The sequence below is a fragment of the Oryzias latipes genome, chromosome 11 (genome assembly GCF_002234675.1).
Source record: "Oryzias latipes chromosome 11, ASM223467v1".
Classification (NCBI taxonomy): Eukaryota; Metazoa; Chordata; class Actinopteri; order Beloniformes; family Adrianichthyidae; genus Oryzias; species Oryzias latipes.
Genome location: NC_019869.2, coordinates 16,944,095 through 16,956,416, shown reverse-complemented (window position 1 = coordinate 16,956,416; position 12,322 = coordinate 16,944,095). Strand labels below are relative to the sequence as shown.

General features: G+C 38.8%; 1 protein-coding gene across 11 annotated transcripts in view; it reads left to right on the top strand.

Annotated features, from left to right (window-relative positions):
• LOC101157308 (microtubule-actin cross-linking factor 1) overlaps nt 1-12,322 on the top strand; it is a 192,909-nt gene that overhangs the window by 72,414 nt on the left and 108,173 nt on the right. For 6 of the 11 annotated variants that reach the window (XM_023959966.1, XM_023959967.1, XM_023959962.1 and 3 more), the window contains exons 3-6: nt 1,669-1,730; nt 4,755-4,844; nt 8,325-8,402; nt 10,258-10,350. In XM_023959966.1, the coding sequence (XP_023815734.1) occupies nt 1,669-1,730; nt 4,755-4,844; nt 8,325-8,402; nt 10,258-10,350 (323 nt within the window). Of the gene's footprint in view, nt 1-1,668; nt 1,731-4,754; nt 4,845-7,076; nt 7,182-8,324; nt 8,403-10,257; nt 10,351-12,322 lie in introns of all 11 variants that reach the window. The other 5 variants (XM_023959959.1, XM_023959963.1, XM_023959965.1 and 2 more) reach the window with 1 other exon arrangement.

Below are 12,322 nucleotides of genomic sequence, written 5' to 3'. Positions count from 1 at the left end.
GATCTAGTGAAACTATTTTGCAAGAACTTGTTGAAATATTTGTTCCTGGCTGCCCCCCCCCCATGAACTTCTGTGAATGCTTGAGCAATCGCTTTGGAGACTGACCTCGGTTAAATTCTGGGGTATTGTCCTGACAGAAGAAGACGCTGTCAGCTGGAGACACACACATGTAGCTGTTTGATGTTCAAGAATCCTTAAACTCCACGTTGACGTCTCATAAACTGACAAACAGGAAAGGGAGGGGTTTAAAGGTGGCTGAAAGTGAAACTTCTTGTTGCTCTGGTCTCCAAATCACCTTCCTTTTTGTTCTAACGGTTTCAGTTTTTTTATGTTTTGCATATTTACTCTTATTTTTAAATGTATTTCTTGCTTCAAGCATCATGTTTCATCCTTCACCAATATAAAGAAAATGTACCTGAAGATCAAAAAAACGGTACATTCTCTGTGACAATAATGGCACAGGAGGATGGTTGAATGGAAGAGCGCCTCTTTGTTACGGAGGAAGAGGAGTGGTCTGTGAAGAGCGGGGTAACAGAATTTTAGGCTCAGCATCAGGCTCTATTCTTGGCCTAACTGCCTCACTCCTCTGGCCTGTGGAGGATGAAGCTGCGTCAGGCTCCCTCTTGAAATCTAAGTTTGAGACTTGAAATGCAGAGAAATCTGAACAAGGATGAAGAGAAACAGTCAGAAGGACGTTTAGAGAGGAGGACAAGTGCAGAACCTCATTTCAAAATGTTCTACACCTGGAGGAGTCTGAAACTGACTGAGTCTGAAACTTCCTACTCAAGTACTGGAACTAAGCATTAAAATAATTTAAAAAAAGGGAAAGGAATCCCGGTATTTGAACAAACAACTACTTTTTTCACCTTAACCAAATTCTACTACATTGAGTTAGTATTTGGCAGGACTGACATACTTTTACATTACAAATTATGAAGCAAAATTTTTAAGTCACAAGTTGTATTTGTTTCAAAGAGTTTAATCTATAATTGAAATATGGTGTTTATATACATTTGATAAAATACTTGTTTTTCATCACACTTCAGTTCATTTTTCTTGTTTTAATGAATTTGTTATATCTAAGTTTTTAAAAAATGCAGAGAAGTATTTAAAGACACACGCATAAATATATCTAAATATAAAGATAGATGGAATAGTCACTTTTAACCTTTGGTGCTTGTGTTCTTGTGGCCTTGATGAACCCTGAGCTGCAGAAACTGTCTCCTCCGTGAGACCTTGACCTGTTTTTCTTATCCAGATCTGCTTGGTTTTGAACTTTTGTTGCAAAATTGAGTTAATCCTTGCGTTTGCATGAGATTGAGTTGATTTATTACCTTCTGTTCAGTAATAAAACGTGTCAACAGATCAATCATGACAGGAAAAAAAGGTTACTTAAGTCTTTAATGATTTTAATGCACTCCTATAGTTTTTCAAGTCTCCACAATTAAAAATTTCTAAGTTAAATGAAAGTGTAACTCAGGAGTCATTTAATAAATTCATCTCCCTGGTTTAATCCCACGTCCTCTCTGTATAAACTTTATTCGGGTCATTGCTTTCTTCCTGCAGAGTGTTTGACCTCATAATTCATTTGAAGAGGCTGCAGCATGCATGCTGGAAGTGGATGATGTAAATAACCTCCCTCCTCCTGCCTCTTTTCTGTCTCATCAGATGAGCGGGACCGAGTCCAGAAGAAAACCTTCACCAAGTGGGTCAACAAGCATCTCATCAAGGTTTGTGCCACCGAGTCCACCTGCTCACCTTATAGCTTCAATCGCCGGCCGGCTCTGGTTTGACGATTAACACATAAAATAAAAGTTAACGGCTGAAGATTATAAATCATTTTTAGGTTAAAAAGAACTTTTTTGTTCCACAATAACGCCCAAAAAAAAACTCATACCAAATGACAAAAACCTTTTACAATTACTTTTTCCCTACAGGAACACATACAAATAATAATATGTTACACTTCTACACAGGATGGGAGCAGTATCGGTTGCCTTAAGAGCCTTTGCTGTCAGCTGAAATAATCTTTGAAGTAGTTTGTAATTTGGTTTCACATGTCTTAAGATGTTCCCATCAACCATGCAATAGTCAGTGCAAATTGAAAAGAAGGACTTATGAGTTTCTTCAGGCCTGTAGGTCTTCAGATTTCCCCACAAACTTAAATTCAGTTGGGAGAAAAAAGGTAAATAATTTCCCTGAACTCCTGTCTCATCTGTTCGTATGTTTTCTTCACGCCTGTGAAGTGCAGCAGCGTCTCATGTTAACATTCACGCTGACGCACACCGAGTGTGCAGCGTTTCCGTCACATGATCCAGTCAAGAAGCGGCTGTCTGACCCAGTCATTTCAGAGCAACTGTTGTCGGAGCGTTCCGGGCTGAAATGTAAGCCAGTATCTGCTGGCAGCGTGGAGCTAACGCCGGCTGGAAATGCAACTCAGGTGCCGAAACCATACGAGGTTTCTCCATGAAGTTTGAAAAATCTGTGTGAATTATAGCACATTTATCCCCTGGAGATAGAAGTTTATTTAAAAAAGTACCTAATGACTGCAATCTTCCAAGTCTCCTGAGCTTTATTAGCCAAACGTCTTTGATATTTTTACAAGTTTGACTTTTATTTGTGCCTTAAGGCATAAACCAATCGTAGACAGGGTTTTAAAATTATTCATAACTGTTGCTGTTTCCTCTAATCTCACAGCTGTTAAAAAGGTGAATGTGATTTATCGGCATTTTTTCAAGTTTTTGTCATTTTTACGAGCTTTTGACGGAGGGATGATTGAAAAATAATTCATAAAATAAAATAAGTTCTCAAAAACAATCGTAAAGTTTTTTATGCAAGAAATTCAGTAGCTACTAAAAATGAAGCATTTCTATAATGTGGTTCAAAAGTTGTGTGCCCCCCCCCCTCCCCCCATGTCTCTAAGTGGAGGCCAAAAGGTGAAATGATTGCGTCACCTGGGTTGCATGTGTGTGGCTGCTCAGGTGTGCAGGGTTTGTGTGTCTGGGTTAAACACACAGGCATCCAAATGAATGCTTCCTTTCACCTGCAGGTATGCAGTGACACACTCTGACCCAGCAGATTGTTGACGCAGTTCAGTCAGATATTGCAGCTGTGGATTATAAGCCACGTTTTTCACTCAAACCGTGCTGCTCTGCCTGATAACACCACGTTGCAGGTCGAGTTTCACGATCATGTGCCGGGAAACGCTAAGCCATAAAAGGGAATGCCTTAAAACTACATAGGAGGCCTCTTGAAGCATCCAGTAGAGTTTCGGGCGAGAGGAGTGCACGCTCATAGAAAATATTTGTTCTATTCTGTTTATTTTAAAAATTATAAATAATTTAATTCCTTTAAATGAATTACTGTAGTTTATTGTTTAAATCTTTCCTATCAGGCCAATCACTACTTCAATAATAGGCTGTATACCATTCACCAACAGATTACATTAAAGAAATAATCCCCAATTCTGTGATTCAAATTATATAATGAATTTTTGAAAAGCTCCATTAGAACCAGACTCTGTCTGATTATGACTTGTTGGTGTCAAGGACGACAGAAAGAGAAAAAACAGGAACAAAGAACACTGAAATATGTCCATGCTAACACTCAGGGAAGCTTAAAGTGCAACAGCACCTCTCTGCAATGGATTTAACCCCCATCAAATAGATATCCTGGGTCAGTCTGAGCTCTGTTGTGCTCAGGATTGCATTGTGAATATGAACACAAGGAGTCTGTTTCAGTTTGGTCAGACTTTCTGATAATCCGTCTTTTCTTAGACAAAGCTGCATGATGCAACAGAAATAGTTTTGTAACCACAGACTGATATCAGCCATACAAAAATCCCTCAGCTTCCAAGCCTTCAACACCCCCCATTACCTCACCATCACACCCCCAGACTTGACTGGAAACCTCCCAAAAAAAGCTGTGACACGACAAAGACGCCAGCTCATTTCCAGTTATCTTCGATTCTGTGATATCATTAGCACTCGCTACATCATCTCTTGTTATTAACCTCTTCACTGTAACAAATGGATCTGATCTCATTTGGTTTAAACATGCAATATATTTTCAGTCTAAGCTGCCATCTGCTGGTCAGATGTGGCAGTACAATTATTTGTTAGCCCAGACCAGTATTTCTCAACCTTTTTCAAGTCACGGTAGACTTTTTCCTTGATCAAAACCACAAGGCATAACAAAAACTAAAAATGTAAAAAAAAAAAATAGTCTACAGTCTTTTATGATGTTTCATAGTTCTGCTCAGTGTGAAACCTGGGGCTGTTGGATGAGCACTGAGCTGATTTCCAGGCAATGGTGAATGTTTTCTAGACTGATTTGGTCAAATGGAATTATTTCCCACAGTACACCTGACCATCTCACATGGCACACTAGTGTACCACTGGTTAAAAAAACGCTGGATTAGACAGTGAACGAACATTAAATGTAAAGATTGCTGGATGCTCCCGCACACAGCATAGGAAAAAGCATTACATGAGAAAAAACAAAACTATAAATGAGTCATTATTTGACCCTTTGCTTCTGCTAAATATACAATTTCCGGATGTAGAGGGTTTTCCTGGTAAGGTGCTAAAAAAGCAGGAACCACCTGACCACACCCCTATAGTATAGCGACAGAGACACAAAGCTTAATCTCTATTTTCACAGTAACCTTTTCTCCATCAACAGTGTGGCAGTAAGGCAAACATACTAATCAAACAGACAGGTGATTTCTGCTATCCTTCCTCCGTCTCTCTCAGGTGAGGAAGCACATCGCAGACCTGTATGAAGATCTGAGGGACGGACACAACCTGATTTCCCTGCTGGAGGTCCTGTCAGGAGTCGCTCTGGTATGGAAACCTCCGCATAGTCTGGCGTTACGCCACTCATGTCGCACACCTCTGTCCCTGATGCGCTTTAGATCAGTGATACTGTTAAAGTCTTAGTCCTAAAAGGAGAATCTTTTCTCACTTGCACACACACACACACACACGAAACCTGTGAAACATTTTTTAGAAAGTTAAAGAATATTTTACCTCATCATGAAAGCAAATAAATAATTTTCTGTTAAAGTTTGTTCCTTTAAGGCCAAGATATAAAAAAAAGTGAAGAAATTCTCTGGAAAAAAGGAAAAGTTTAACTGTACAAGAAGTCCAGTTGTTATTACTGAGTTTTATTTAATGATCCATTATGTGTTATCTGGTAATTTATTGCACCACTACTGACTGGTATCTGTTCTTTAATAGTTTATGTAATCTTTGAAATTCTGCACTATCTCATTGTTGCCTTATAATCTTTTATTTTTTTTGGAGGCTGACAAAATCATTGAAGCTTGCTAATTTTAGTTATACTTTGATGAAATATTTAAAACATTTTTAAATCTGTCTTTGTGCGCTGCTTCTTTATTCTGAATCATTTTAAAGCAAGACATGGCTAACACTTTACTTGTGATTCCTGAAGATGAAAAGAGTTTTCCTATTCAGAGAAAAGCATCCACATGGAGACAGACTGACAGTCTAATGTTTACAGAAATTAGAAACTGATTTGACTTTTACAGCTTCAGGTGATTATTCCTTGGGATTGGCCGATATAATTTTTCTCAGTGCAATATCAATAACTGATATTTCCCCTGCAACCTCGGCCGATAGCCAATATTTGCTGATACTAATACTTAAGTGTTGACAGTAACACAAAGTTTAGATTTTCCTTTTTGTGTCTTCATTAGAAATGCACAACTTTTCTTTCACTGGACAATCGCATTTTACTTGACCTTTTTAACATACAGCAAAGGAACTCATAGGAAAAAATATCACTTTATATAAATAAATCTTAAAGCATTCATACCATATATTGAATATTAGACATACCTGTAAACCAGAAGCTCCACATTGTCAGGGATCTATTAGGAACAACATGCATCAATATAACACTTACCTGTAAACGGTCAATTACTGACTGTGACTGTAAAGCTTCCCAATCTATCAGGAACAAATATATATTTAAAAAATAAAGTGTTTCTGAAAACAGTCAGAAGAATATCAGTAGATTTTTAATATCGGACCGATACAGATAAACTCAAATTATGCAAATATCGGGAGCGGCAGTGGCTCAGGTGGTAGAGCAGGTCATTCAACGATCGAGGGGTCAGCGGCTCGATCCCCGCTCCCCCCACCCAGCTGCCGCCGTGTCCCTGGGCACGACACTTCACCCTCCCCGCCTCCAGTGTGGCTCCACTGGTGTGTGAATGTGCATGAATGTCCCGGTGATGGTCAGAGGGACCGTATGTGCAAACTGGCAGCCACGCCTCTGTCAGTCTGCCCCAGGGCAGCCGAGGCCACATCAGTAGTTGTTACCATCACCAAGTATGAATGAGGAGTGACATACATTGTAAGCGCTTTGAGCATCAATAAAAAGCACAGATAAATTGAATCTATTATTATTGTTATTGTCCAATACGATACTGGCACTGATCCCTAATTATTTCTGTGGTGTTGTTTTTTTTTTGCTGTGAATTGAGTAATTTATTTCACTGCAGAACTCCGTGTTGTGGCTTTTATTGAGAACTGAACTGTGGGCAGATAAAAAAAGAACCTTAAACCTCTTCTTTCCCTTTAGGACATCAGTGTCAGATCTGTACTATTTTCTTGCTGTCTCCACATAGATTTGTGCAGAAAAACTGAGGGTCCTCCATTGTGTCCCCACTGGTTGTTATAAAGTATTTCGAGATCATTTTGTGATGAAAACGGATCTTAAAACCTAAAAAGAATTTAGTCTAAAACAGACTTGCAAAAAAGACATGTGTGGAAAACAACTTTTAAAAAAGTTTTTTTTTGTTTGTTTTTAAAGTTTGAGTGTATGACAGTATAATTTAGAAAACCCAGGACGTTTTTTGTGTTCAGTGTGTTTAACTTTCCGAACTTTAGTTTCAACAATAGAGTAAGAAAAGGGATCTCTGTTTTGGGTCTGGGGGAGTTTATGCTTTTTTCCATTTGTTCATTTTGATGATTTATTTTTACACATTTAACTTTTTTATGTTACGTTCTTTTCTCTGTTCCTGTGTCTCTGCCCAACTGTTACCATAGCAACAGAAGAGCAGCACAACCTCGAAACGCGCATACGCCTCGAGGGCGCCCCCTCTCATCTTTCTCAGAGGGGAGGAACACGAGGAAGAGGAGGGAGATCAGGGAGTATGTTGAAAACATTAAAAAAGAAAAGCAGCCCCCCCCCCTTTTCACTGCTCACTGTCACCTGTGAGCTCGCAGCTCCGCCCTCCGTCCTGCAGGTGGAGCTGTGAGGCAGGTGGAGCTGTGAGGCTGCATGAGTGTGCTGTGCCACCGAGCAGCAGGCCTGCAGCAGCCTCCTGTCTGTTGAGTGACAGCATCAGCGCTGACGTTTGTTCACAAATTTAGTTGAATGGAGACCTGCATGCTGGTTGAGTGTCACTTAACAGATCTGCTGCTCTGCATGAACACCACACTGACCTCCTGGAAGTGTTGGAAAATCACGGCTGGTTTCATGGCGAGGGAATTTGCATCGAGGGGGAGTTTAGAACGTGGTGTTGGTTCACAACGAGTGTTGGTTCACTGAAGGAAAACAAAAAGAACTGTTTTACGCACTCGACAGAACCCCCCCCCCAAAAAAACCTCGTCCTCTGATTCTCTCTGGTAACTAATCCTGAGTGAACCCTCTGATGTCCTGTACAGTGTGAAGCCACTTCTGCATCCTGCACTTTACTGGATGGAACTCTTAATCTGATGCTCATCTGTGTAGATGATGGGTTTCCCTTTTGTGAAGCGGGATCATTTCAAAAAGTGAAGATGTTTGGAGGCAGATGTTTACCTACAGAACACCGTCCAGAAAGCTGGTTTGGAGATCAGATGTAAAAGAAATGAGCACATACACATACATGTTAGACAGATGATAATAGAATATATTTAGAAATTAAAAAATCATAAATCTAAACAAATAGCTAAACCTTAGTCTTCCTTATTTGCTCTATTTATGGGATTGGTTATAACTTGAAGGTGTGAAATGTTGAGAAACAGATTGGAATTTATGTAAAGAAAAACATTTGCAGAATCACTGAATGTTTATCCAATTTTTCTGAAACAAGGCGTCTGAATTCCACATTTCAGACCAAAACAATTTCCCCTGTTTTTGATCGTTTCTAACAGCCACATTTCAAGCAGTGCCTTTTAGAGGTTGGATTTGGTGGAGCTGTGCTGCACTCACTGCTGCATTTTGCTTTTTTTTTTTTTCCTTTCAACATTATATTTGAACGCCTTGTTTGCTTTTCTTACTTATTTTTTGTCTTTTCTGTTTCATTCCAGCCCAGAGAAAAGGGTCGAATGAGGTTTCATCGACTTCAGAATGTGCAAATAGCTCTGGACTTCCTCAAACAGAGACAGGTATGTTTATGAAATGAAGAATCTGTTTCTGTGTTCCACCTATCATGCATATCATCAGAAGAACAGATCTAGAACTGTATATAGACAAAATCATTTGGTCACAACCAAACCACTTATATCAGCTGTCAGGCAGGCATGCTGGTCTGGGCTTGTACAGAGCTTGGACTTACAAACAAGACAATTCTTGCCTGAAAATTTCCATAACTCTTTCAATAAAGAGTAACTGAATTCCTGAATATGGTTCAAGTTGACTCGACTTTTTTTTTTTTAAAACAGTTTTCTTTTTTTAACTCTATTTACCAAAGATTTCTAGGAGATTTCTCTTAGCATCTGGCTAATACGGTGGCCAGGAAGGGTCACAACACAACACATTAACTTTATACACAACACACTAACTTTACACACAACACATTAACTTTACACACAACACACTAACTTTACACACAACACACTAACTTTACACACAACACACTAACTTTACACACAACACACTAACTTTACACACAACACACTAACTTTACACACAACACACTAACTTTACACACAACACATTAACTTTACACACAACACACTAACTTTACACACAACAGATTAACTTTACACACAACACATTAACTTTACACACAACACATTAACTCACAACACAACACAATAACTCAAAACACAACACAATAACTCACAACACAACACATTAACTCACAACACAACTCAATAACTCACAACACAACACATTAACTCACAACACAACACATTAACTCATGGCCCAGAAGGGTCACAACACAACACATTAACTTACCTCACAACACATTAACTCACAACGGAAGTAAAGCAGCAATTGAAGTGCTTTTATTCTGAAATTTCTACTGGGCTGAGCAGCTAACTACCTAACAGAAAGTAATGTCACAGTGAGCAGTGGAGGGAGTTGCACGCGCGCTCCTCTCCTCTCCTTTTTTCCGCTCCGTCCTCTCACACAGGCACGTGCAGTCCCCAACACACACGCACACACAGGACGGAGCGGAAAAAAGGAGAGGAGAGGAGCGCGCGTGCAGCGACAGAGGGGGGTGTCAGAGCGGAGGGAGGAGTGTGTGTTCATATTGTGTGTGTTTAGAGGAAGGAGAACCGTAGTAGAGACAAAGTTTCTGGCAACACTGCTGCTAGCTTCTCTTGTAGCAATAACATGCTCATGCATGAGTTAATGTGTTGTGTTGTGAGTTAATGTGTTGTGTTGTGAGCTATTGTGTTGTGTTGTGAGTTAATGTGTTGTGTGTTAAGTTAATGTGTTGTGTGTAAAGTTAATGTGTTGTGTGTAAAGTTAGTGTGTTGTGTGTAAAGTTAATGTGTTGTGTGTAAAGTTAATGTGTTGTGTGTAAAGTTAGTGTGTTGTGTGTAAAGTTAATGTGTTGTGTGTAAAGTTAATGTGTTGTGTGTAAAGTTAATGTGTTGTGTGTAAAGTTAGTGTGTTGTGTGTAAAGTTAATGTGTTGTGTGTAAAGTTAGTGTGTTGTGTATAAAGTTAATGCGTTGTGTTGTGACCCTTCTGGGCCACCGTAGGCTAATAACATCATATTTAATATTTTTAATTTGCATTTTATGTCTAAACCAATCAATTCCTGTTTTCCTCACATATGATTTTTTTTAATCGTCATAGTGTGACTGCTGACCTATTGGTGCAGAATAAAGGGCAGTTTGGATTTAGAAATTTTGTACTGTGACAAAGGGGCTTTTGATGTTAGACTGCAGATCAGCATTTTCTGTCAACTCTTTAGTTAAAAGGCTCGTCTTGATGAAACCTCATGTTTCTTAAAGTTTATTAATCTAATTTTTTCTAAAAGTTGAATTTTTTCTTTCTTTTGCAGGTCAAACTTGTAAACATCAGGAACGATGACATCACAGATGGGAACCCAAAACTGACGTTAGGACTCATCTGGACCATCATCCTCCACTTCCAGGTTGGTGCTTCGCTCATTTTGTCCTGCAGACCTAAACTCTGTGTGTGTTTGCTGGATTTGCTGCTGATGCTTCATAAACGTTGCAATGAAAACAGTGCAGTAGCTAATATTGTTGACCGATCTGAGTGTTTCAGACAGTTTATGTAAATTACAGGACTCTTGTGTTTTAAAGTTAGCTCCATTTCTTTTCTTGGTGTTTTACATTCCATGTTGGATCTCCAACTTTTTTAGTTTTTACATTTTAAAGAGAAATTCTAGTTTCTAAAGAAATATTTATAAAGAAATGTGGATTTCTCCACCTTTAAAGCTGTAGAAGCTTTCCTTCAGCCAGAGGCATCGTAGTTCTGTTGAAAAGGACAGTTTGTTTAGCTTATTGTTGATCAGGGATTGTCCCTGAAGACGACGTGATGAGATCAGTCTCCAGGTAACAGGCTGGAAGGAGATGAGGCTGCACACACTGAGCCTCAAGCTCCAGAATGAGCACAGAACATCTGATTATGGAGTACGCAGCGAGTTGTGGTTAAACCTTTAGTTTACCATACAGATTGTGTTTTTGGGATTTGCATTGTGACTAACTGATCCATAGGAAATCAGTCATTAGAAGTTTAAACTTTTCTTCTGTCAGAAGTCAAGGCAGAGTTGCTCCTCGAGTGCTGTTGAAGATGTCAGCCAGTTGCTGTAGCAACAGTAGTGCACAGGGTGACTCAGCAGAACATTTTGTTTGGCAATAAGAAGGAAAGATTAAGGAAAGGAAAAGGAGCTGGTTAGTGAGGGATTAAAATGATGTGGGGAGGAGAGGAGCTGAGCCGAGTTTCCTATGAAACGTTAACGATGGCACTTTGATGCTCAGCTGAGAAAGCAGCTCTTCAGAGATCATGAATGTGTTATGACTGACAGATGTAGGAAACATGTTGTGCACTGGGTTACATCTAAAATTTCTTTTTTTTTTATTGCAAACCCAACATTTAAATTTCTTTAGGTTCTCTTAGAAAACCTGCTTTTTTAAAATGAGTAATGTTCTCATTAAAACAAACAGAAAACATTCTTTTTTGACACTAAAGCATTGCAAGAAACGGCATTAAATTGAAATCAATCCATGTTTTACATCGTTCTCGTCACAGAAAGCCTTTAACAGACATGAGGGCTGCTTAACAATAAATCAGTCAAATTTTGGAAAATGTTCACATTTCCTCTACCAGCAGGATTCATGTTAATACAGTGATGATGATTGTGATGATACTTTTTTTAAAGTCATGTTGAAAGGGAACCTGTGCATTCACCAGCTGGTTATTATTATGATCGAAAAGTATAAATTTAGTGTGTTCTGCAGATGTTTGTATTTTTTGTGATTTATGTAACTTCGTAAACCCCAAACTCTTCAGAAATGGCCTATTAATAGTTAAATCCTAAAACAGTTGTGTAATATTTTTAAAAAATATATTTAAAAAAGGCTTTAACTAAATTTTCTGTCTTTCCATTATTTCTTTATATTAAATTATTTTTTTATTCGCTCTGATGCAAATTCCTGATCTGCCACTAGAGGTCATAATGTAGCTCAGCTTAACCTGCTAGTCAATGGTCCCTTTCCTTATTGTAATCTTCCTCAGCTTCTCTGCAGCATGTTGCTGTTAACTCACTGAAAGTTCATTTCCAAGTTGGTAAAGAAACTCAGTTTCATCTGGGAAGTCAGGAGCTGCCGTCAGTTCATTTGTACATCATTCAGAGATGCAGATTAACCGATCGATCACGCTTTGTGTCAAGTGGTGAAGGTTTCTACTTTACTCATCGGGTGAATTGTTTTCCAGAAATTTGCTTCAGTTTTATACAGTTATACCTTCAGATCTTAAATGTTTATCGGATAAATTCTTTTGACCTTCCTTTTTGGTTTCCAGGTATTTAGAAATCTGCTAGAAACAGCTGTGCCTTCCATCCCAGCATAAAACACATGTCTTTTGCATCTTAATAAATGCAG